This window comes from Aphelocoma coerulescens, chromosome 3 (assembly GCF_041296385.1).
Source record: "Aphelocoma coerulescens isolate FSJ_1873_10779 chromosome 3, UR_Acoe_1.0, whole genome shotgun sequence".
In the NCBI taxonomy this organism is placed as follows: Eukaryota; Metazoa; Chordata; class Aves; order Passeriformes; family Corvidae; genus Aphelocoma; species Aphelocoma coerulescens.
The window spans coordinates 43,950,417-43,977,649 of NC_091016.1; the positions used below are offsets into that span (position 1 = coordinate 43,950,417).

At 41.0% G+C, this 27,233-nt stretch overlaps 1 protein-coding gene across 1 annotated transcript in view; it reads left to right on the forward strand.

Moving 5' to 3' along the window:
- LOC138108000 (visual pigment-like receptor peropsin) overlaps positions 1 to 25,258 on the forward strand; it is a 34,838-nt gene extending 9,580 nt beyond the window's left edge. The window contains exons 3-7 of the mRNA XM_069009973.1: positions 3,222 to 3,427; positions 16,842 to 16,941; positions 18,981 to 19,085; positions 22,047 to 22,270; positions 22,923 to 25,258. Coding sequence (XP_068866074.1) covers positions 3,222 to 3,427; positions 16,842 to 16,941; positions 18,981 to 19,085; positions 22,047 to 22,270; positions 22,923 to 23,363 — 1,076 coding nt within the window. The 3' untranslated portion in view covers positions 23,364 to 25,258. The remainder of the gene's footprint in view (positions 1 to 3,221; positions 3,428 to 16,841; positions 16,942 to 18,980; positions 19,086 to 22,046; positions 22,271 to 22,922) is intronic.
- The last annotated feature ends 1,975 nt before the right edge of the window (positions 25,259 to 27,233 follow it).

Consider the following 27,233-nt stretch of genomic DNA (forward strand, 5'->3'; position numbering starts at 1 on the left):
GGTTTTTTTCCACTTACTCTTATGAATGAATATTAGTGGCAGCTGGCAAAAGATGGAACAAGTTCCCTCTGCTGTTTGTTTTCTATCTTCTGTCTTATTGAGATGACACCTGGCAACATGGAGGCACTTCAAAGTTCAGAGGTTTCTTTCTGGGCTCCTGATCTACCTCTGATGTCCCCTGAGGCACACACCACCTGCAGTGCAGCTGGGGAGATCTCTGTGCTCACTGGGAGTGTCAGAGCTATCACTGTGCTTGCGTTGCATTTTCAACCTTCCTCCCTGTTATGCTGTCAGGGCTGGAGGGAGGAAGGGAGAGAGTTTGTTTGCTTTGGGGTGTTCTTTCAGTTGATCCTCTGGTTTGGGGTGATTTGTTTGGGGTTTTTTAATTCAGTCAGTCAGTACAGGCAGCAACTCAGACTAGCACATGTATCTGATGGCATAGAGATCCAGTGTCCCATAGTCACTACTCTAGTTGACAGCACTTTTATGTGACCACTGGTTTTGTTACTGAGTGGTTTACTAAGAATTGATTTTCTTCAGTTTCTTTTTTTTTTTTTAATCAGAATTAATATGGTCTACTACAAAGACAGACCATTTTAGGAACTGGATATGCCAGTGCAGTTCTCCACTACTTTGCTTAAAAGGACTGTGCCTAATGGCAGAAATCATACTCGCTCTGTAACCTTATCCTCATGCTTTCCTCATCTCCAACCTCAATTTGTCAATGTACTTCCAAAAAATTATCACAAGTTCTGTGTCTCTCTCACCTACATCTAAAATGTGCAATGTTGTTTAAAGTGATGTTTTGCTCAGTTTCTTCCCTAATACACTTCAACTGAAAACTCCCTAACCCTCCATGCTAGGGGGAATCTGCTCTGTATATTCCCAGGAAGGGCAGGTGTCTGACACTGTGAGGGTAGCCCTCCTATCCATTACACTCCTTTAGCAAAATTTTCCTATTTACAAAGGAGGTGCCATTTTAGTTTGTCTGCCATTTTAGCACTATGTCTTCATAGGGACAGGGAAAAATACTTCATACCTACTGCCTTGATAACTATGTTACCTTGCAGAGGGTAGAACCAACATGCACAAACAACACAACTCCCATGTTTGATTGCAGGCTATCCTCATTCACTCCCAAAGCCTTCCTCCCCCGGTGCCCTGCTCTGCCTATTTATAATACCCAGACTCAAAAGTCAGAAAATCCCTCACTTAAAGTGAATGCAGTTGTTCAAAACAAGACTTGATTAAGAAACATTGTCATCTAGTGGCCAGAACAAGATATATTTATTATTGCTGATCTTACAACAAGGTATATATAGAAGGCATGCGTGTATCTCAGTGTATCATTGCACCAGTGGCTATTTCTGGTCAATACCATATGCTGACATTTCAGCTCTTCCCAGTTCAAATGCTCTTCAGTAAACCATGTGCATTTACTAAACAAGCCAGAGCAGCAGCAGCTTGGCAATGCTGCAAAGAGAAACTATTAAAAGGAAATTGCTCCACAGAAGAAGCAGCTCATAGTGCCATACAGAGACCGTCCCATCAACCACCTCCCTCCCACTCCAAAGTACTCAGAGCTACTCACTGTGAGGTACCTGCCCAATCTTTTTCTTTACAGAACAAGTGCTTTGCTCTTTGGCATTTCAGCTCCTGATACTCCCACATGGCCTGGAGATTGAGAGGCAAGTTCCTCCCTTCCCTTCCTAGCCACCGCAGCCTGGCAGTGAAGCGCCAGGTTCTTGACATATGAAGTGGTGCTTCCTGAAGGAAGGCAGCTGCCCCCTTGCTAGAACATTAAACCTATCAGCCATCTTTCATCTCACAGACTCCTTTGAATACCCAGAGACACTGTGCAGTGCCATCATGTCACATCCCTCTTTATTGTCTGTGTTCATCTATTGCTAGGTCAATATACACCAGCCTTACTCTGGGCTATCAACAGCTTGTGCCTGAGTAGAGGGCTGTGGGTCGGCCCTTTTCTCCCTCACCTGGTAATGTCGTACCCTGGCATAAGCCACCAGGTGTTGCATTCTTTGTCCTGTTGTAGGCAGCAGACGCTCAAAAGAGGTCATGTCTTGCTCTACCTTGCCAAGGTGAAGTGAGGCCACCAAAGTCAAAAGTGGCAGAGCTGGTTTGTGGGATAGAAGCTGGAGCCAGCAGGGAGCCAGGTGCTGCCTGACCTGCTGCTCAGCCCTCCACCCCCTTAACTGGCTAAGCCACATTTTCAACACTGAACCTGATACTTATCAATAAACTTTTTGTTAAAAGTCATTCATCTCTGCACATCTACATAATTTCAAAAAGTGGGATGCAAACTACTAGGGTCTTGCACTGATGGGCAGAGCAATAACTGTGGACATTTGGAAACTCTAGGTCTATCCAACAGAGTGTCTGACTTTCACCATCTTTACAGTAATTTCCCTTGTGTTTTCCTCACATACTTAGACACATACAAGTCAGGCATCTCTCTTCCTGGAGAGTAAGAGAGAATGCAACTTTCTGTAAAAATAAATAAAAAGAGACTTTGAAGTTCTATTCCAAACATTCTTTTCATATGGATTACCATGTGCGTTACTGAAAAATATTCCCATCTAGGACAGACTTTGCTGCAAGGTGACCCTACACTGTTCTAAGAGAAGAAACCTAGTTGTATTATGTGCACTTCTCTAGAGAGGACTGATAAAACAGCTCTCTGGCTAAGTGCATGAACTTTCTGTATCCATTATTGTATATGAGGTACCTAAACAGCTGCAGGTTTTGACAGATTGTCCGTAGTTTCTGCTCCACTCTGCCAGTCTGTTTTCCTTCCTGTTTTTCCCAGGTGTAACACTTCATGAGTTTCATCTATCCACTTAAGGAAAAAAACTTTAGGGAAAAAATCCACTTTAGGCCCTTAAATGGTGCATCTGCAGTAGAAGTGGCAGCAGCTCTTTGTGTTTGCTCTGTTTTATTGCTGCATTCAATTGCTCACTTGCTCCTACTTCTGAAATGTACCCAGCTGCTCAAAAAGGTTTCATGCATAGTTTTCTAGTGGATGATCTGGTTTAATATGCTTCTAATGGAACAAAAAGGTATTTTAGAAGAGATATCATAAATTTACACACTCAACAGCTTCTTTCTTTATTTGCTTTTTGATTTCATAGAATCATAGAATGGACTGAGTTGGAAAGGACCTTAATGATCATCTAGTTCTACAGGTTTAATTTTTTTTCCAGGTTGGCTGTCTTGGTTTGGAAACAGCATTGTGATTTTTGTCCTGTATAAACAAAGACATCTTCTGCAGCCTACCGACTACCTCACATTTAACTTGGCAGTGTCAGATGCCAGCATCTCCGTGTTTGGTTATTCGCGGGGCATCATTGAAATCTTCAATGTCTTCAGAGATGATGGCTTCGTCATCACGTCAATATGGACTTGTCAGGTAAGACTGGATTATACTTAATTAGACAGAAGAGGTGCAGCTATTTCTGTGGGTGTGCTGTATATAAATAACCAGACAGGACCCAAAGAATGAAAGGTGGTAGTCACTAACCTTTCAAAAGGACAGTGTTCTCTTTTGTTACACCCATAAATCTGTGCATTTGATTAGTGCTTCACCAATTTTCAGTGGCATTTTTCCTGCGTATTCACAATAGTTCTTACTAGTTTGGGGTTTTTTACTTCATGTCGGAGCTCACACTCATGTTGGAAAGTCAAGGCATAAGCTGTGCTTGTCTTCAGCTCATCTGAAAGCAACCTGGTTGTTGTTTTAAGCCAAATATTAAAGTGCCAATGTCAACTCCTGCTTGACAAGGCATGTAGAGCAAAGCCTCCACACAGAATTTGGGCATACCCATACGTTTTAGCATGCAGCTTTTTGCACTAACTCAGTTGTAACTGTTCAGTCACATTCCTAAACGCTTGGTTCATTCATTGACTGTGGTAGAATGAGTGATTTAACTTTATGGCACAGTCATCCCTTACCTCAGAGTCAGCTTTTTGTTGAAGTGCTCGGAAAAAGTTATCATTGTTAATTCTGAAACATATCTATGTGGACAGAATATAAATGCACCCCATGGACAGCTAGGCACAAAGCTGGTTCCCTGGTGCTTTCAGCAACATCTGTGAGAAATATTATACTCTGTTTCATCAGGGAATCAAAAATCTGAAAATGACAGGATATCCTACAGCAAGGTGTAAGAAAGATCATGATGAAGGAAAAGGGAGAGAGAAATAATCCTCTTTTCTTGGAGGTTTGGTTTTTCGGGTTTTTTTAAGAGGAAGTTGAGCTATTGTGCAACATAGATGAAAGAACATTTACAGATCATGCTCCCCTCCCTTCCAATAAAAAGGTTTGGTTTATAGAGAGGAAAACTTCCTGTAGGAGACTCTGATTAACCTAGGAGCTGTAGCTTGATCTAAAAAATTATTATTTTATTGTTTAAAATGTATCTCTATAGTCATTTGGCAGAAAAGGACTTATCAAATTGAAGCTAATTATTTCCTCAGCAAACTCACTCTTTCTCTAACAACATCACCTATAGTTGCAATCTAAGGTCTGCTGAGCAGAAACTTCGAATTTTTTTATTAATGGAAAACTTTGAAGTCATCATATAAATAAACACATACTGGAAAACCGTAAAATTCACACCCATACTCAGAATTAAACATATGCATATTTTCCCCCTCTTTCAAGGAAGGTTGGAGCAATGAATGAGGAAGGAAAGTTAAAATCTGCATCTCCAGGTTCAGTTCTACCTTTGTTGCAGATTTCCTGTGTAAGACAGGGTAAGCCATTCAGTGTGAAATCCTGACCCAAGGTCAGTGGCTTATCTTAATTCTTAGAACTCACAAGGCTGAAAGAGGTAACATTAAATGACCTTTCTGCATTCTTACTCCAAGCTCTTTCAGAGTCCTGTCCCTACTGTGGCTCCTTTTTTTTTGGGCTGTAAAAAACAGCACACGGAGGAATTGGCAAGGCATGGCACACTTTGTCTCTGCATCTTGGTTTGCATGGAACTTCTGTCAGCAGCCTTATAGATTTCTTTCATGATGCTTCTGTCTGTCCTTCTTTGGCTGACTTGGAGCTATTAAGTCTTGTTAATGATGATCTGACTTCTTTTTTTAAGATTTAAAAATACAGGGATAGAGGTGTGCTTGAGCTTTGTGAGGTGGAGGTGTGCTTAAGCTGGCTGTGCTTGAACTGCCTTTTCAAGGGGAGAAGTGGTCCATAACATTTTTAGGGTACCCAGATAGTTTGTTGGTCAGGGTGTGTTAAGTAATTTGTTTTGGATCTTCTTGTTTTAAATAGTATTCATTTGTAAAGTCTGGATATCAAGCAAAGTTTTAAGGTATAGGGATCCAAAGATTTTGTGCGAGACACTAATAATGCGTTGGCTTTTCTTAACACTCTGATTTGCAAAACATTAAAAGTTTCTGCTTTGATTATTCTCTGTAGGCTCTAGAAGGTAACACCACTCCAAATAAGAATTTATACTGTTATTAATACTAATTAAAAATTAATGGTAATCTGGAAAAGTCAATTTATACTTTGAATTAAGTTTGGATTTGTTGTGGCTTGCTGAGTGGTCAAGATGGTTACGGCATGTTGAGAGAATATCGTGTAGGATTCCTATTTCCATCGAGATTTTGTTCTGTCATGGAAAACCTCAAAAACATGTTTAAAACCTGACATCCATCTTCTTGATTAATAAGCTTGACAAAACAGAAGCCAGTGATGAAAAAGTAAGTTATGGAAATAGAATGGATAGATTTTAGCAAGAATATTCTGCAGAAATAGAAGGAATCTTCTGTGCATAAAAAAAGAGATGTGAAAATTTCCACGTGTGTGTGGACAGCCCGCACAAAAATCGTTCTAAAAATAGTTAATGTTGAACAGTAGTGTTTTGATTGCTGTAGTCTGAATTTGTAGTCTTGCTAGAAGGGGTCTCACATGCAGAACATGAGGAGTGAGGACCTTTGTGCCATGAAGGTAAAGCCCATGCTCTCTGTGAGGACCTGCCAAAGTCAGTGTCTCTTGTTCCCCTCATACACGCTGGCTCCTCTGCAAGTAGCTGGGGTGGCACTTTGCATACATGAGCATGGCTCTCTCCTTAGCATGGCCTGTGTGTTTTCCCTCACTTGGTTTGTTTTGCTGAGTGCAGAGGATGGCCTTGCTTGGTTTTCTGTCATTGTCCGGTTCACTACACATTTGCTCCTATTGATCAGTCAGCTTCTGCCGTCAGGTATGCTTAGGGAAATTTTATTTTCCCAAGGTAGCCTGTCATTTCTGTTTATGAAGAAACTATCACCTCACTTAATCCACCTAACTATTTTGTTTTCCTCTGACTCGGGTCTCTTTCTGTGCCCTCAGGTAACATTTTTGAACTTTAAGGTTCACCATCCTTGGCTGCCCCGGGTGAAGGGAGTAGGGGAAAGACAGACAAATAGTAGTTCTCTCAGCCTAGTCTTTGAAAGCTCTCTGTAACAAAGGTGCAAGGACCATCTCACTGCATACCTGCTGAAAGGGACAGAGAGGAGTTCTCCTGTTCTCCTCCTCTTTATGGAAGAAACAACACTTTTCTTTCCCATGCCAAACACTGCTTTTTGAGTCTGACAGGGCTATTCTCTTGGGAATGAGGTTACATGGTATGTCTGTATTCAAGTGCTGCCTCTGCCAAATGTTCTGTAGAAATACAGTTTTCCAATGGTGGGTTTTGGAATCTGCTTTCGTTTCTCTTTAATACCTCTGCTCTATCACTGTCTCTTGTTCCTGATCTGGATAGAGGAAGGACAGTCAGGCTCTGACACATTCATTTTTTAGCGTCTCCCAATATGATCAGTAAGTAAACTGGTTCATATGGTAAATTTCAGGTCAGGAAATGTAACCCAGTGACCAAGAGCCATCTGTTGCCCATTGACCATATTCCGAGTGAACAGCTACCGCAGAATATATTTTTGTCCTTCCTGTATTTTTTTATTTGTATGTTCTGCTGAACCAGAAGTTACACTGAAACCTGTAAATAAAACTGTGTGCAAATGTTCTTACGTGTAGGAAGTAGAGAAATATTACTTCTCTGCAGGTAAATATGGTTTCTTCTAAGCCTTATTCATCAAATGACAGAAAGTTTTTCTTGTATTTGTTAATCACATGGCAAATACAAGAAAAGTTGCAGGCTTCAGGAGGCCTCTAAATACAGGGAAAGGATTATAACCTATCTGAACTCCATAGGTACATTGCAGTCATGTCTGAAAACAAGAATGGGCTATGGAGTGCCTTAGAATTTGAAATCCTTCATAATCCTGGTACTTCAGTTTAAACTTTTTTCCAGTAGTTCACTTTTCTAATTTTTTAAAATTATTTTTCATAATGCACTTTGGTTACTTAAATATTAATTTTATAAACACAGGTTTTACTATGAGGATCAAGAAAACTGACTGTTTTTACCGCGTGCTCACTCTGTTTGTATAGGCTTCTTTTAAAAAATTCCTTTTTTCTGCCTGTTTCTTACGTGTAGGATGTGTGTGGGCTGTGCAGCCCAGAGCACAGAGTGTTTATCTCCAGGTCACGGTACCCTCACGGCCGTACCCCCTGTCCCTGACATGCTGACTGACGCTGTTACCGCAGATGCACTCACCTCACTATCACTAGCCCAGGTATTCCCAGCCCATCTGGCCAGCCAGATGGTGCCAGAGCATCCCCAGCAGACCTGTCTCTGCACAGAAACAGCCTTAGGAGCAGCCATAAAAAAAAAAGTTCCACTTTGAGGTATCAGTGGGTACCACAGTAGCTTGCCTGACAGGATCCAACTCCCACTGACTCTGTCCCTGCAGCCTGCCCTCACCGTCCCAAGCACCAGCCTTCAAGGTCCTGCCTTCAACCTCACAAAGCTGCTTTGTGTTGTGCAACATAATAAAGACATGGAGGGGAGCAGAAGAGAGAGAAATGACTGTTTCATCCTGTGGCTGGGTTTGCTACAAAGCAGGGAGGAAACCTGGGTTTGAGCTCTGCAGTGCTTCCATGCTTCACACAGAGCTTCTTTATTCCTGCCTGGCATACCTTGGGCAGAAGCACATGGCAATGTGGTGATCAGCAGTAAGCCCCACAATGTACACAGGTATTGTTCTACTCTGTTAGCCCTAATACACTGAAACTAATGCTCAGTTTGCCTGGCAGCACCAGATCTGTGGTGTATGTGCACCCTGAAAGGGCATGGTGTGGCCAGGAAGTCAAAAATTTTCTGGAAGCACCAGACTTAGTGTGTACTCACTGAGGAGTAAGTGGCCCACAGATATCTGGGATTTCTTGCACTTTAGCAGATTTTCTAGATTGTGGTGGTGCAGCTGATCAAGTTGTCATCTGAAATCACAGATAAATAAGGATATCTAAGAAAAGCTAAATTAAATGTGTGATATCCCTGCTTTACCAATGCTGCTGTTGGACAAGGAGGGTTCCCCTGCCTCTGATGGATGTCTGACAGTAATGTAGGGAGCCTCTTTTAGTCTCTGGCCCCAGTATTTGTTTGCTTTAGGAACATCTGGGCATCCCCTTATGATGAATAGTCTTGGGTCTTTCTTCCTAGGCAGGGAATGTGGGTCTGAGCACCTTCGAATGGAGAAAAGTAAATCCAGCTCTCCTACACACTCCATGGGGGTAAAGGGAGAATGGGTCAGCAATGCCTCTGCTTTTTACAGAGACACTGCTTAATTTTTGAAAGGTCTTGCACAGTTAAGGGAAGGATATGGCTGTGAATAACAAGGAATCACAATCCCTTGTGTTGAGAAGACATGAAAAATCAGAGGGTGAGATGTCCATTACCTTGCTCTGTTGGCTTCTTTAGGAGCCTCATTTGCTCACCAGCTTAGCCACCTACAATCTAGGAGCAGAGCTCAGAGCCACAACCCTCCTTTCACCAGGCAAGTGAGCAAAGCCTGCAAAACTGAGCACATTGGCTCTTACCCCCTTTTGGAGATTCAACTTCCAGTCACTACCTCTTGCTAGCACCTAAAAATCTCCAGTATTTTGGGTGTTATTAAATATCTAGGGCTCTATAATGACATTTCTAGAAGAAATAATGTCCCCCTTCTGTAAAAAACAGAACTGAATATCTGAAACACCAAAAGAAGATTGCAGCAGTAGAAAATGCTGAGAACAGTATGATGAAAACACATGGGCTGTTTTCAGAAGTTTTGAGGACAGGGCTTTTAACCTAGAATAAATTCTTCTTTATTTTATTTATGGAATTTGCTTTCTCAGAACATGCATTTATCTCTTTTTCTATACACAGATTGTAAAATATTGCTAAATCTTGTCTGAGCACAAAACAGAGGATTAATACTTTCTTCTTTTAACAAAATCTTCTTTAAATTGTCTGATAAAAACCCTAAAGGCATTTATGTTCTTATAAACAGATTAAATTTGGAACACATTAATTTCTGTCCATTTAATATGGACATAAACATAAAACCAACCAATTCTTTATTTAGATAGACTGTTGACTCTCTTGACTCAGTTAGTGATTTTATGTGTTTTATAAATACCAAGAAAGTGTTTACACATTACTATATGTGGAATGGTTCTCCCTCACATTCTGGGGAGACAAGTGACCAGTGGTAGCTCCACAGTCCATGTGACTGGTAATAAAAGCAATGTCAGATGGGAAGGACCAAAATTAAAACTCACAAGTTTTCATTTTACTACCTTCCCTGTACTGCTCCTGGGGAGATTACTGAGGAAAATGACAGCCACTACTGCCAAATGTCTATGCATTGTTTCTCATACTTGTTCCAGCTTAACCACCCATTCACCTTGCTCCATCATCCATTCATTTCTTTCCTTCACCTTTTCTGAAACAAATTTATATCTCAATTATGAACACTAGTATGTATCCTCCTTCTTGCTTCCTTGCCTACATGAGATTGGATACTGAAATATAAAATTGTAGAGGTAATAGTCTTCCCTATTTCTTTATTTCTGGTCTGCCTTCATATAATCTAAAGAGTGTACACATTGCAGTCAAAGAGGTAAAGGCAACTCATGTAGACATCTGTGAGCTGAATTTTAATGAGAAAAATACTTCATGTGCAGGGAAGGGGTGAAAGACTGCACAAACAGAATCATTAGCAACATAGAAGATCATTTCAGTGTAACTAATGTGACTTCAGGGAAGTTCCGCCAGTTTTCATTAGTCATGAATTCTCCTTCATTTTCCTCTAAATTATTATTTCTGCAGTCAATTGTGACTAATTAGGTAAGTTATATATCTGTTAGTGAAAAATCATGCCCAAACTATCTGTTTCCTTGTTTAACAAGTCTGACGTAGCCTCTGCTGTGACACCCAAGCTCTGTGTCAAACCACACACTGCTGCCTGGAATGGGCATTTGTTGCCTGAGAGTGCTCCTACAGAACCAGGAATTTACAAAGCCTAAGCTTTGATTCCTGCACTTGCTTTTCCTCCCAGAGGGCTTTGAAATACCCTTTTCTTATTTCTCTATGTGGAAAACAGTTGCCTTCGACATCCTTCTGTGCTGATGTCTAAGATATTAAATGTCTTCTTTCAAAAAATGCTGTCCATCAATCCCTCATCATTCAAGATCTTCTCACCATGGGGCTGAACAATTCATATTCTTCTGAATCCTCTCTGTATGCCACACCCTCTCACTGCCCTTTAGGCAAAAATTTCATCTGAAATTAAAATACCACTCTGATAAAATTTGTAAATATCCTATATAGTTCTACCTCACATTTACTCATGTTCTCTATAACAAAAATATATTCCATTATGTGAGTACACTGCTAGTACGTAGGAAGCAAATCAGGTCCTGACCTTGGTCCTGTGCTAAGTGAATCAATGACAAGATGACTGCTGCTTGCAGTGGGCTGTATATGACATGACATACAGAATTTCCACACCATTGTCCTTGCAGAAAGGGATGATATTGCATCTGGTGTGTTTCCAGATCACCCTTTAAGGCCAAGAATAAACTGTATCTTTTATACTGCCTTCCATGCTCTCCCTGGTCTACTAGGACTCCTTGGAAATGCTTGTGACTCCTGTTATTTTGGTACAGGATCCATAGGGGACAAGAGTATTAACTTAAGAGGTCTGCTAGTAGCCATGCAGCTTTTTCAGGTTTTCAGGAAAGTAGCATGTTCCTGTCTTGGCCACTTAAGGCCAAGCTGGTACCACCACTAAGCTGCCCTGCCTTTTGCCTAGGAGCTTCATGAGCAGAAGAACAAGCTCAACTGTAGGCATTAAGCCAGCAGTCATGGTGGCCTTGTATTGATCTGAGGGTGGCTACGTAAGCAAATTCCTTCTTGCTGGGAAGCAGCACAGACGATTGTACTTTGGAGAAAGTGGAGAGTCACTTGTAGTCTCTGGGCTGTCCTGGCAAAGTCCATGAACAGTGGGACTTCTGATTCCCTTGAGCTGTGTAAAACTAGAGAAACATTTAGCATGATATTCTGAAATGTCAAAGAAAATACATAAAAAACAAAAGCGTGATTTTAATCTGATGTTCATGGATCTCAGTTTTCCACAGGCCACAAAGCCAAGCCTTGCCTTCTATGGTAATGTAAAGATGAGACAGGTGACTCTTCTGTTCTTTTATCTGTGTATTTGTTTGTTGGTATTAATGGTGATGCTAGCACTAAACAAGTAGAATTATCTGAATTATCATCACTAAAGTGGAGAGGAGTTTTGACTCAAGCCCACTGAAAAGAATTTTACATAGTGTAGCACAGGTGTTTCCAAAGGGCAATGCTAGATTTTCCTATCTGGTGCTTCTTGATTTCCCTCTACACTAATTCACAAAAAGACAATGGCAATTCAGCATTTAACCTGAAGATGGGAATCTTTCCATTGTGCCTGGATCATCTGGTAGTATGAACTACATGCTCCCTGTTTATTCTTCATGGGGGGACATGAGAGGCTTAAAACCTGCCATGATTCCATGGCATCTGTCCAGAGCTAGAAAGCAGGTGTTTCCAAGCATTTGGAGATGGGGTATTTGAAGTAAGATTATAATCTGATGAGGCTGTGTAAGGAAATTCTGCAAGCAGTTTCTACCTGTTTGTTAAATGCCATGCCCTCAGTGGGGTTGTTGACTTCAAAGCTGTGCTCACTGATAGGGGCATGTATGACTAGGAGTAGAAACTGTGGCCTCAGAGGCTGCAAGTAAAGTAGCTAAAGGTCAGCCCAAAGTAAGTATGCCTTGAACCTCATTTGATTAACCTGGTATATAAAACTGGGTTCCACAATATTACTAAAGGCAAAACTTGACCTGCCTATATTAATAGTGGCACTGACTATACATTGACTATATAATATAATTAGTATAATTTCATATCTGGAGACATAATATTATAGTCTAAATACTGCATTCACATTTTTCTATCTTTAGAATATATGCCATCCACAGAAAGATTGAATCACTTTGTGAGTGCAAAATACTGAGTGTCTGATGGTCTCATTTAATGGTTTAAACTCCCTAATCCTGTAGCGTATCAATTCTCATTGTTTACTGATACATGGAGTGGCATTTGTGTCGGAGGCCTCTAATGGCTTGGGTTAATGCCATCACCTCTAAGAGCAGCTACCCTTGAAGCCTACTAAGGCATTTTAAAAGGCAGAATGCAGCCATAGCAGAAAAATGTCTCATGAGCAAAAGATGTTGTGGGAACTGTAGCAAATGATAAGTCTCTTTCACCTCCTGTATTGTAGGAAATCTTAAAGAAACCACCTGAGTGCTTTAGGAGCACTATGCATTGTGAGTTTTAATTAGTCTTCTGTGAAGACAAGTTTTGATTATGAACCCTGGTAGTTTTTCTAGAACCTCCATGACTAAAGATTTACTGTAGTCCAGTTGACGCATCATAGTATATTTGAGGAATGGGAGAATTGTGATGTCATCAGACTCAACTGGAATATTTTTGCATTTACTTCAAACTTTAAGAAATTGTTAACTTTAAAATGAAGTTTTTAAATTTTAAAATATCTATTCAAAGGTATCTGCAATTGCTTTTACGAATGTGTTTCTTGAAGATTGATTTAAGCGCTTTTTCATTTCTTGATGTTGAAGGAGGTTTATTGCCATTATCTATTTACACTATGATCTCAGAAGAATCTGATCTGTATTTTAAAAAAAAGTGATTCTGAGAGAGCTTATTGTGGTGACTTTATGCTGTGGGCAAATAACCCCTGTTTGAAGTATATCCTTTTCTTTACATATCCATTATCTCATTTTCAATAGAAGAAAAATACAGGACGCTGTGGTTCTGAAGGGAAACAAATGGACTTTGGGAAATTGCAGCAGATTTACCAGTAGGCCAGAGGAGGGAGCGAGGCAGCCTTTGTGGCTGGTGAGACCAATATTTTGGCCTAAAGTAAAAAGTAATAGCTATTTTGCCAATCTGATTTTGTGCAATTAAGCCTTGATTAATCCAATAATAAGAACAATAGGTTATATTTTACTCTGCTTTAAATGAAGACAACCCTTATGAATCAGTAGGGATTCATAAGTATTAAAGGTAGTAAAAGTGGGGCACACCCAAGCTCACAGCTAAAAAGTTCATAGTGCTCTGGGGATTCCAAACTCTCCCTGTGTCGAAGTAAATGAATTTGCATGTGCTATGTATTGTGGGTTGTAAGTAGTGCACCGAGAGCATTAGTGAGATTTAAAGTCAGGCACAAGTACAAAGCAGAAAAAACCCACAATTTTTTCTTCAGTTGTCTCTTAGCTTCCAGGCAGCATAAAGATAATGAGCACCTTCCATGAGTATCTATATAGCCAAGGGAGTAATGCTGGTAGAGCACTGAGAGAAAAGCTTTTAAAATTGCTAATCCATTCCTGCTTCTTAATGGGTAAAAGGGAAAGCTGGTGTATTCAAATTACCACGCAATCAACTTTGTGTTTATATCAGAATTTGTTATTGCCTATTAACACTGCTGCTATTTGATCATAACTAATAATAGGAAGGACAAAATTGCATTACACAAAAATGGAGGAAATATTATGACTGTGGAAGGAAGGAGCTAGCTGGGGGGTAGAATAAAAGGAAAACCAGAACTGTGGAAGGAGAAGAGCATCAATCTCCCAAAGTAATTAAATCTTATTTACTATTCTAGTATTTCCTTCCTCATTCCAAACATCTTTAAAAATGCAGAAAACTGAAATTATCACATATTTTTGTAACCTGCAGATATTAATCTCTGTCTATAGAAATTGGGACTGTGTTAAAGCAGTTTTCCTGTTGTTACCTACTTTGGGTGCCAAGCAGTTGCCTTGTTACCTACACTCAGGGCTGTCTGCTCAAGAGCAGAAAAAGTAGCACAGATCTTTCTTCCAAATCCAGTAGGTGTAAGCTTGAAGTAATTTGGCTACATCTAGAGGAAGATCCCTTGTTTTTTTCTGAAGACATATGGCTAAGTGACACCCGTATAAAAGTGTTACAGCATTGACAAACTTGCTGGGAAATGGTTTATGCATAGCAGGCCTCAAAAGCCACTTGTTGCCAATAAGCATTTGGGTCAAGAGTGATCTGAGCATCGTGCTCCCAAAGCAGCCTGTTGGATGGTCTCTCATGGTTTAATGTTCCAGGTGCTGTGGCTCCTGTAAGGGCTGTTCTGCCTGAGAGCCACCATTTACCTCCTTTATTCACTTCATCCAAGCTCTTGTCATCCCCAGGGCTCCCTCTGCTTCATGACATTTCCCGCAGTCGCCTGTTCCCAAACCACCAAGCCTCTGGTCAGCATGGGGGCAATGATAGCTGCCCTGGGAGGCTGCTGCCACTTAGCCACTCACAAACCATTTGGCCCTGGTAACATCTCTGGTGGTAGCTCCCACACCTGCAGAAGATCTGATGAAATGATGTTATGAAGTAGTATGAAAACAAGATGTGGTGCTGGCAATGGCTCAATCCTATGAACTATGTTGATTTAGGTAAATCTGCATTTTATTAGCAAGGCCCCACTCCAAAGAAAACATTTAGGCTTTTCTTTCTTATGGTGACAGCTTCATCTTAAATGATAAAGGACAAGAGTGTATTTTTAGACCCACCTTTGTCCCTTGTAGGTGTGCTCAGAGGCTGTTTGGGCCAATCACTTGATATAATTGTCTCTCTTTAGTCTGACATCAGGGAAGGAGGTTGGGAGAAAAGTGACAGTCACATCTGCCAGTGATAAAACAAACACAGATCTATTTCAGAAAAACTCCCCTGCTTTCAACACAGGCCTGTAATACATAGTGAGAAGCCTGTTCTGCTCTTTTAGCATTCAATCTCATGGCTCTTTAGACTTAATTTCAAAGTGTTTATTTGCATTCTTGTTGAAGTACTGCTTCCTTTCTAATCAAATAACTAATGCAATTCCTTAAGATTATGGCCATTATACTTTCCGCATCTACGAAGCATTGGTAGAGCAAATGGAGAAGCAGCAGCTGTTTGCACCAGTAAGACTAATGAAACACAGAGCACATTTACATATCCAGGTATTTCACCAACCTCCACAGCACACAGCAGGCCAAATTCAGCTGAGTGCAGCTTCTAGCAAGTAGCTGAGACATCCAAGAAAGTCTGTTTTAAACATGGTTGTGTTTATACACCAAGCATGAGCTGATTGCAATTGGAGCACAGGTGGGTGTAGATTGTTGTAGTAGCAAGCCTTGTATGCATTTAAAATGTGGTGGGTCTGTAAAAGTTTGCAATAAAGAGTATTTAGAATCAATATGAGGGCACTGGTAGTAAGAAAAAACACCAGTGAAAGAAGTGATGAAGCAGTCCTTTTTCTAACTCTTTACCCGATTTAATTTATACAATCTGCCAGGGTCTTAGCTTTAAGCCTGGATTAAAGCCCCAGATTCAGTGCTGGGATAAATTGAATTCCACAGGAGTTGTCCCTGTTCATACAAAGACAGAGTTTGTTACTGTAGAATAATTATGTGCCTTTCCACTGATAATGTCACTATTTTAATGCCAAGTTACGCTCCAGAGGCACTTGCTTAATATTCTTGCTTCTCTAGATGTAAAACTGGGACCTCCAAGAGCTCCTCTGCTCTGGACAGTTTAATATATCAGTGCAAGATTCCAAAAATAAAGACTGCCGTCAACATTTTGCCTGGATCATTTCCCAGCCATACAGTGCTCCCTAGAAGATGGCTGCATCCATGTCCACTACAGTCAACAGAACTTCCTGGTTACACCCGGACATGAAGCTCACGGAGTTGTGGCCATCCTGGGATGTGGCTGAGGCACTGATGTCAGTGGGAGCCACAGAGCTGCACAGCTCTGCCTGTGTCACAGCAAGGGGATGAGGGTCAGGCCTTCAGAAATAGCAGGCAACCAGTAGCACCAGACATTGAGACTCAATCTACTGGATCTATTTAGGTTTTGGGGTCTTTTTTGAAAAAAACCCAAATTTTCTCACTCAGCCAAGCCCATCACCTCCTACATTCTTCCCTCTTTGGCCTAAATTTCTTAGGATCAGTTTACATGTTTGTTCTGTATAAGCAGGGCAGCTGTATCCAGGGCATTTTTGCCTGTTCAGGGCTTTTCTTCTTTCCAGTTCAAAGTTTTTCTCCTTCATTTAGCAAGTCATTTAAGGGAAGCATAGACGTAAGGGTGTGCTTGCTTGCTTATTGTATGTACATGACAGAGCACTTATATAATTTTTGAACATTTACGTGCTCACTGATCCTATAGAGGATAACTGCACCTGACATTTTGTATTTCCCTGCTAGTTGGGTTTCTGGAAAAACTTTTGAGTTCATTAACATGAAAATGACAGGAGAAATTCCTGTGGTTCTTTTCCCCCTCAACTCTCTACAGTAAAAGAACATTCTGTACTGCTTTGTTTTTCAGGTTGATGGCTTCCTGACACTTCTCTTTGGCCTGGCTAGCATTAATACCCTTACAGTGATCAGTGTGACACGCTATATCAAGGGCTGCCATCCTGAGAGAGGTAAGGAATAAAGGCACATCCAGTTCTGCCTTCACTGAACCTGGTGCCAATCTGTATGTCTCTCAGAGTTACTATTGTCAGTCACTCAGACTATATTAAATATAAATTAAATGCATTGGAAACCAGGACATAATATTGTCATTTACATTACAAACATCTTTTCATAGAATCCTTCAGGGTAAAGTCCAGGAAGAGCCAAATTATTACAAGTACACTTGGGCCACCATGAGTAAATTCATCCTTGTGCCAAAGATACCACAGGTCCTCCTGACCCTCTGTATTCCTCAAAGTGTGACTTAAATTGCTCCTAAGTGATACATCGTTGTCTGGATCTCACAGAAATAGATTTGATCTTCTATGAGATGATGTTTCGGAAGTTTCCGGTCAGGGATCAGATCCTTCATTCAGAAGGCTGCCGTGCATACAAACATTTTCATTCTTCAGGGTGTTTTGCCAGGGTTTATGCACAGCAGGCATCATGATGCCTTTAGATGGCACTGGGAACATTCAGTCTGCAGGTCTTTCCTCCAGCTTTTGCAGCACTGCTATCCCCACGTGCCTCTCCAGACTCCCCTTGGACATTTTCATGCCATGTCAGATGAAGATTACTCCTACCATCCCCAGAACTGACTATGACCCAACTCTGCCTGCACAGTCCCTGTCTCCTACCTGTCTCCCAGATCTGCAAAGCATCATCACCACAGCTTCATACCCGCAGTCCATTCCTCTCTCGGGTGCTACAAACTTTTTATTCACCACTCTGTATTTTTGAACTTTGTTTTTTGTTAACCTTTGGTTATGCCTCTGTGAAGACATATGATTGTCCCACTGTCCCACAAACCTGATCTGAAATCCTTTAAACATTTCCTGCCCTGTGAAGCCCTCACCAGTCCGTATATATCACCACGCTCATCCCAGGCACTCTCTTTCACTGGATCAGTAAAAACTTCCTCACCATTTATCCTGGGCCTCCTGCCTGCTCAAAATTTTGACTTCCACTGAGAGTCTTATGTAATCTCTCTTCTTTGTACCTACACCTACCATCAGTTATCCCTAGGCTTCTTCTCACCAATCTTTGGACAATGTATGATCGATTTTCATGCCTTTATTACAAGTGGCTTGCACTGTCTTTCAGGCAGGAACCTCTCAATGTCTGCAGGGAAAGTATGTGTAAGTATACAGGATGCATCAGATGAGTTTTTCTCTTTACTAGCACAAGGAGTAATTGCTGTGAAAAGAACTTCTGCACGGAGGTACTTTTTCCGCAGAAAGTTCTTCTGCAGTTTGGGGTAATGGTAGACTTGTTGAAGTCAGCTTTCAGCACAAAATGCTGCTGGAGCTGATAGAATTTTGTTGTGATATAATCCTACATCTTCTATTCATTGCATGTTAAGAAGTCATATTTTAAACCCACATTTCTCTTTTGTGAAGCTCTACCACATTTCCATCTGGTCGTGTGCATAATTGATGTTTGTATCTCAAGTAAATCTGAGCAAGTACCCAGTATAACATTACAGAAACGTGTTGAGGAACAGAAATTGGTGACTGAATAAATATTTCCTACATAAATGAAGAAATAACCACAGTGAATGGCAACAGCAGGACAGATTGAATCTTTTGTATAGAATGGTTAATACAGTCTGGGCTAGTTTCTCCCTTTTAACAGGGAAAAACCTTGAAGCAAGTAAGAAAATCCCCTGAATTTAGATTTATCTTGTTCATTGCTATGTAAAATATAACTGTTTCCTGCATTTTACAAAATTGCAAAGTGTAAGTCTAGAATTTGCTAATTCCACAGTGCTCAACGAACTCATTGTCTCCTGCTTAAAAAACATTCATTTCCACTCTTCAGTGGTAACATAAGCCTGACAGATGCTTTCAAAATCAAACTTTTCTTATGAATATGCATTTTTCTATCTTGATTCTTTTTTTAATAGCTGTGTTTTACTTATTAGCTGGTAGTATAGGAGTCCATTTAGGTTTCAGAGATATGTTTGCCTTTCCAATACTATTTTCTGACACAAGCATTGCCATTGCAGGTCACTGCATCAGCAACAGCAGCATGTCGGTCGCTCTGGTTCTCATTTGGGTAGCAGCTTTCTTCTGGTCTGCAGCTCCATTACTTGGCTGGGGCAGTTATACAGGTAACAGGTATCTTTCAGTTGTACTTACCTGGCACCTCTCCACTTGACAAAGATACTTACCTTTCTTGCTTGCTGTTTATGATAAACCAGACCATGGAGCTGAGAAAATCATTCATCATGCGTGATGTAGGCGCAGAGTTTTGCCTGCTTTGGTATCAGCTATAAAGAGATTTTTTTTGAAGATATCACAGGAAAGGCTTGGACCAAGTGCACATTGCCTATGAAAAAAGAGAGGCCAAAAATACTTGGCATGGTTAAGCAGTGAGATAAAGAAAATTATCAAAAGACATCTTTCAAAAACTGTCAAGTTTAGGAAACTAGAAAAGAACACAAGTTCCAGCAAGTTAAACTTGAGACTATAGTAAGATGAGCAAGAAAGATTTGACAAAACAATTTGTTGGAAATATGAAAACTTACATAGCAAAGGAACTAAAAGATGTTGGAAAGTTTGTCAGTCCAAGAAAGAATCAGGGCGCAAGATAAGGCCATATCAAAAAAGGAGGGGGATTTAAAATAGGAAAAAATTAATATAGTGAACACTGAAGGAATTAAAGGGCTAAGGGATATTCCCAGACCAGAAAATTTTTTCATGGGGGAAAGATGGAGAAATTGCCTCAATTCAAGCCTCTAAGAATTCAACAAAAGCAGTATCTAGGAACAAATGGTAATGATACAGAAGTCTCAACAGTTGAAATCATGTGACTGACACTGTCCAGCAGTTACCTGTCTGGATCCCGTAGGCCTCTGCATTCTTTGAGAAGTCATGACATATATGGAGACTTACTGAATGTGCATTTATTTTCTTATTATGTGCATTTATTTTCTTATTTACTAAGTACGTAACTTTGAGGTATCTCTGGACCCTTGAAGTGTGGGTGTGAGAAAAGCAGCCATTCCTATGGTTGGTTAAATGTTCTATCCTTCACAAACCAAAATACACCCAAGATATTAAGCTCAATGGACCTTTGGTTTGAGACAAATTCCAACTGTTTATTAGACTGTTTGAATTTTATGTCATATTTTTGCACTCTGGACCTGTCATAAACTTGGGTGTTTTGGACTGGTAATTTTCTGTGTATCTTCTGGTGATCTGTATTCTTTTTACACTAATCTACCAGCTCCTCATTTATAGAGGGACTTCTGATGTCTGCTTTTGGCCTTAAACTGGAGCCACAGACTTTTTGGGCAACACTGCTTTGTCAGGACATTCAAGTGCCCCTGTAGACCTCGTTTGTACTTTGAATTCAATTGCTTGACAGTGGTTTTCAAGACTACTTCTAGGAGTGCTTTCCCCTACTGAGACTCACAGCAGTTTCAGGTTCCTGGGCTATCTCTCTCTAAACACACCTCCAGTGAGGGCACCCATGGAGATGTGGGAGCCCAGCAGTGGCAAGTTCAGCAGCAGGCAGCAGCAGACCACAGCACATTACAGCTGGCTGCCTTGGACCTTTCACTTCTACACAATATCTTCAGGGGACCCCAGGACCCCACTGATTTTTGGGAAAGCCACTTGTTTGTGTCCCTGCGGAGGGGGAAAACATAGCTCTGAATTCTGACTTGTGGAAAATCTGCAGGATTTTCTTTTCCTGTCATCTGGAGGCTAGTTTCATTTTTCAGGCAAAAGTTCCAAAAAGCAGAAATCCAGAATTAAGCCAGATTTTATGGTTATATTTTTGAATCTTGAGGTCTACTGACAAAAAAGGCAAAGGAGAGAAAAATCTATTTCTATTACAGAACAAATTCAGACAGGAAAACCTAGAGCTTTTGGTGATAAAATACCAAGCTCTTTTTGATGAGAATCATAAAAGAGATTTTAAGGTTTTGCTCATTTAATTCCTCCTGTTTAAATCTCCTATCACCTGTGAGGAATTAAGGGAATTTTTCTTCTTCAAAACTACTGCTGGATGTTAGGGAGAGATCTGCTGCTAAATCATGTAGTCTTCACCTGTAATATATCTCCGGGACCTGTGAATACTTGACTTACATAATTTTGATTCATGCTTCATTTATTTGTAATTCAATTTGTTGCCACAGCTGTTAGAAAAAAACCCCAGATTTTTCCACTTAAAAAGGAAAATACACAATTCACGATCTATAGAAAACCCTCTAATGTTATAGAACACCCTCTAATGTTATAGAACTCAAGTTTTTCTATCAGGACATCTTTACAAACACATCAGGGGATCTAAAGAAGTCAACTGTTATATATAAGTGTTTGAGCCAGTTATTCCCACTGCCTATTCCCACGTTATTCCCACTGCCTTTTCCTTAAGTACCTGATCAGCTGGTGTCTCACTTGTGGTACACCCTGCAATCTGCCTGACTGCATCTCTGTGTTGCAGGACTGTGTGTTTCCCATTTATCGAAAGGTCTCATATCTTTCAAAGTATTTATATGTTTTATTGTCTCATAATCTTTATCATTAGCTGTATCAATTTGGTCTCATGGCTCTCAGTAGTACTTCTCTGCAGTCGAAGTTCCATTGTCTCAAGGAGCCTCAATATTTTTATTTTCTACTTAGTTATGTAAGTAGTGACTTTTTTCTTTTGGCATACGGTCTATGGAATTCCTTGTTAACGCTGTTACAGTGCCCATCTTATGAAGTTACTATGTAGAGTGCTATGACAAGTAAGAGTACATATCACTCAAGGACATAAAACCTTTTTTTTTTAAATAAAGTGTCACAATTTCCTATCCTGAAACAACAGTTTGTGCATTATGGGTTTACACTGGCAATAGAAACTCGACAGAATGATAATACACATTAAATTTTGTTACAGTCTAGCTGGTCTTGAAAAACAATTTATGTAGGAAGTAATGTCATGTCTCATTAAATCAGGAAGATAAATCCATTCTGTAGTGCTCAACAGAAAAAAAATACAGCATTTTAACTAATAAATTAATTGCTTAAAAGTAGATAAATATTATAAAAATGCTGACCAACATATCCTTGCTTTCCAGATCGCATGTATGGCACATGTGAGATAGACTGGGCAAAAGCCAACTTCTCTACAATCTACAAGTCCTACATCATCTCCATTTTTATCTGCTGTTTTTTCCTACCTGTCACAGTCATGGTCTTCTCATATGTCTCGATTATCAATACTGTCAAACTAAGCCATGCATTGACCGGACTGGGTGATCCCACAGACAGACAGAGGAGAATAGAGCGGGACGTCACCAGGGTGAGTCTGGGTTTCATATTGGGTAGGATTCATCTCAATGAAATCTGTCTTTTCAAAAATTGGTCTCAACTAGAACAGAAGAGAACAAAACCAATCAATTGCATTTAATTTCTTGATAACTGTAGTGACAGAGTCTGAACTCAGTGAAGAATATGAGCTTTGTTTAAAATTCCTACTGCATCTATTGGTTAATATTGGTGCTACATCACATGTGAAAAATAATCTAAATATAATTGGAGTAGGTTACACAGCACAAACCCCAAAATTTTGGTTTGGCATATGCTTTTTTCTTTCAGAAGTTACATTACTTCTGAGCATACTCAGAGTGGAGATTTCAATTTACTCACTGTTAAGTCTACCTGAAACCTTCTGTATGCTTATAAACATATGGGAATGTAGCTATTTTCATTCTGTTAGATGAGGCATTTCTCAACCACACCACCATGACAAAATTCAATATATAGCTCCTAGGTCTGCCTGGCTGTATCAAAGCAAACCATTTGCTTTCCCATATTCTCCTGTAAGCCATACCCTCAGGGCAATCTGGACTTTTCCCTTCCAGCCAAGTGTTCAGGTTACTATTCCCAGTGTTTTGCTTTCCTGATGTAGTCTTCCAGAATAGATTTAAGACTATTCTTCTTTTGTGTTTTAGGTTTCTATTGTCATTTGCACAGCCTTCATTATTGCATGGTCACCATATGCTGTCATCTCTATATGGTCTGCCTACGGTCACCCTGTGCCCAACCTTACCAGCATCCTTGCCAGTTTGTTTGCTAAGTCTGCTAGCTTCTACAATCCCGTTATCTACTTTGGAATGAGCTCCAAATTTCGAAGGGACATTTTTATCTTGTTCCATTGTGCCAAGGAAGTCAAGGATCCTGTGAAGCTCAAACGTTTCAAAAACCTCAAACCAAAGCAGCCGCAGCCTTCTCAGAAAGAAGAGAAGTGTGCTGCAGAAATGCGCCCTGCACCAAGCCCTGATTCTGGGGTGGGAAGCCCGACCAACACCCCACCACCAGCAAACAGGGAAGTGTATTTTGGTACTCTCGATACACCCTCCAAGAACGCTGATATTGAATGTGATAGGTTGTAAGTTTTGTGGCTGTTTAATACATGCACTCTGTGTTCAGGAAGATGCTCTACAGAGCAGTGCTTGAGTAATTTACTAATTCCCGTTCCATCTGTTTCTTGCTGTAGCACTGATGACTATACAACTCAAGCAAATCAGATGGTAAAGTGATATTTTCCTTCCATGTAGATACAAAATGCTACAAAGAACATTACAGTGTGGGCAGCACACCCAGTGCCAGAAACACTTCATTTTCACAGGCATGTAGGAAAAGAAAGACTGACTTCAGGAGACCAGGCATTAGCTAGCAAAAATAATTAATACGTTGCTATCCAAATTTTATAAGTTCTGGACTACATTTCCAAATATGTCTTTTGCTCTTTAACAGTCACAGCCACAGATGATTGTTTTAACTCAGTGGTGCTTCACAGCTGTGGCTGTAGGAGAAGATGGGCCCTGCTGAGATTGCTGTGGAGCTGCTACTGCTGCAAAGGCTGCAAGGTAGTGGGAAAAGCCATGTTCTCCCTTTAGAGCACCCAGGTGTGCCCACCATAGGGCTCCCAGGCCCCACAGGGACCTCATGGGAGTGTGTCTGACCACAGGATCAGAGAACAGTTTGTGTTGGAAGGAACCTTATAGATCATCTAATTTCAACCCCTCTGCCATGGACCAGGACACCTTCCACTACACTAGGTTGCTCAAAGCCCAACCCAACCCGCTCTTGAATGCTTCCATGGGTGGAGCACCCTCATCTTCCCTGGGCAACCTGTTGCAATGTCTCATTACCCTCACAGTAAAGAATTCTTCCTAATATCTAATCTAAACCTACTGTCTTTCAGTTTAAAGTCTTTCCCCCTTGTCCTGTCACTTGTAAAATGTCCCTCTCCATCTTTCTTGTAGGCTTCCCTTTTGTACTGGAAGGCTGCTGTGAGGTCTCCCCAAAGCCTTCTCCAGACTAAATAGCCCCAGCTCTCAGCCTGTCTTCATAGATCACCTTCATAGGTCATCTTCTGACAGCCTGTGCCTGACTCTCTGTGTGTCTATGCAAGGACTAGGAGTAGTAATATACTGAAAATGCTAGCCTGGTATTTTCCGGTCACTATAGTCTGAGCAGTGGCTTCATACTTTTCCTCATTGGTTTGCAGAATTATTTACACCTCCCCTGACCTTCCTGGTGAGCAGGGCCTGGCTCTAGCACTCTGATTCAGGAAAGCTGGCCTTTGATTTTACTGACTGTCTCCAAAATGGTTATTTTTCTACCTTTCTATCAAGGTGGAGCAACAGATGTACAGGCAATGAAACCAAAACTGACACTTAGGTTTTAAGAGGACTGATGAGGTGTGGCATCAGAGCTATTTACAAAGTATAATCCAACACTTCACTGCTGCTTCTAAAGAAAGTGTAGCTACCTGCCTATGGGTAAAAAGTGACTTTTAGGTAAACTCAACTAAGTAGAAACTAAGGATAATGATTTAAATAGCAATGCTGTAGGCCTAAATCAGTTGCCAGACTACCAGATGTTGCAATTATATCACCAAGTTTATTTTACAGAATCAAAATGAGGAGGTATGTCTTCATAATCTCCTGTCTTGAAAAGTAACTGCATACTCAAAGACTTCTTTTAAAATGTCTCCGTGTTAGTCATGGAAATTGTGGGTTCATTTAGTGCCATTTGCAAGTTAAACAGGGGAAAAAGAAGGGGTAAAAAAAAAGAAAAAAGCAGCAACACTCTTTTCTAACCTCTGATATTTATGAATTTTTGAAATCTTGCTGTCTGGGTGTGCTAAAATGTAGATGTTTTGCAAAATATGCTCTTCCAGATTCGTTTCTTGGGAAAGTTACAAAGAGAGCCCACCTCCATTTCCCCCATTACTCTATTTGTTTTGAGAAAATCACCTGTGTTTTGAAGTTAAAAACAAATAAACATTACAAGCAACACTGAGGAACTGTGTTTTCTTTCATGGCCACAGGTCTGAACTACAAGAGCATTCATTTTTCTGGAAAATTTTGAGATATGGATGCTATTTCATTACCATAAATAATTAAAGGCAAATAAGTAAACATTTTGCTTCCAGATAAAAGTGCATGCTGTAGCTGCAGAAATAGATGAAATTGTTTAGTGCAAAATCCTGTTGCAGCTGGATGAAGCCAGGCTGGGCTAGCCAAAGTTAGCATACAGTTTTGAAAGCTTCTAAGTGTAAAAAAAAATCCACCTTAGTAACCATGATGGACTGAGACTTCTCACTGCTGAAAGTGCTTGGGTTTTGCTCCACAGAGAGACAGCGGTGCCGTGCATCCCCCTGCATTCCCAGAGACACCCGCAGCAGCCACGTGTGTGCCGGACACCTGCCCAGAGGCACTCTGTGGCCATAGGTGCCAGCCTGGCTTGCAATCTGTATTTCTGCTAATTTACAGATACCTAGAGAAAATTCTTGCCCTGCTGCGTTACAAAAATGCTGCTGATCTGCAGGATTCAGACTCTGAAACAGAAAGATGTGAAAAAGACAAGAAGGCAGGCAGAGCACAAGGCCATTTCCAAGAGCGTCCCAAACTCCAGCTGAAATCTCTAGTAGTTCATACACCCTTGAGCACATACAGTGAGGTTAGACTGGGGGAAGAGGAGGGTGTATGCAAAAAGGAGCAAAATAGGAGCAAAATTAGAGGAAAAACATAAGAGGGGGGGAAACCAGATCAGCAGGGGAGCAAGAGGCCAGGAGTCAAAGGATGCATACCTGCTGAAAGACAACTAGAAGCAGACAACACAGAAAAAGCCTTTACTGGCTCAAGATCTCTCTCTGGCAAGGCCAACAGCTCCAGTCCTTTGTGGATACATGGTAATACCACAGGACTGCACAGCTGCAGAGCAGAGCAGCTGGTTTTACAGGTGCCGCGAGATGTCTTTGCAGACACCAATCTGTGTTCCAGGATCAGTAACAGCAGGAGCACATTTGTCACTAAAGTTACTCAGGTAAAAAAGCTTCCAGCCCTAAAGCATGTGCCCTGTAGCTGCACCCACAACACCAGCAAGTGGCTAAAGGCAGAAAAGAGATCCAGAATCCATTATTGGAGTGCATGTAAGGGAATGCACATCAGCATTTTAAGTGTGGGAATCATCACAAATTCATTTGTAAAACACTTTTCCTGTACCTTGGATTTCCTCCCCTTGTCTGTGGTCCCTCGTGCCCAGACTAGGCTGGCCCCTGCTGCTGCATCCACAGATGGGCTCCTCAGCCTGCTGAGCCAGCACAGCCAGTCAGAAAGGAGCAAAGATCTTGGTGGCTTGAGACAGGCAGGAAGGATGCTGAAGAGGGGTGTGGGGTTTCATGATTTTTACTTAGCAAGAATGAAGGACAAACAACATAGAGAGTCTCACTTCTCACTTCTGCCCGTAACCTTGCTGCTCCTCACAGCCTTGGATTTTCTTTTACAGTTGGTGACTCTTAGCAGCAGAGGTGTGAGAAGGCTGTTGTCCTGACTGATAGTCTGGTGACAAGGAGGCTTCTCTGGAAAATTGCAGGTTTGAACGCTCTCCACCTGAGATGGTCTGACAAGGGAGGTCCTGCTCAGCGTGACCAAGCAAAGAACTACCTTCTCCCAGTGCTTTCTCTTTAGCAACACTATATTTTTGCTTTGTTCTAATGCCAAAAGCTGATGGGTGAACCAAAGGCAGGGCTAGAGGTCATATCTCCATGACATAGGATATCCATCCTAGTGATGCCTCTTCCGATTTTGTGAAGGCACAGAGGAGACAACCCACATGGGCTGCATAACAGCACCTAGTTCTTCCACTGCCTCAGCCATGGGCCTATTTCATTGTGTTTCGTATTGAATGGCTTAGTGCCAGCCTGCACAAATGAGATCTCATGTCTATTGCTAGTATCCAAATGGTTTCTT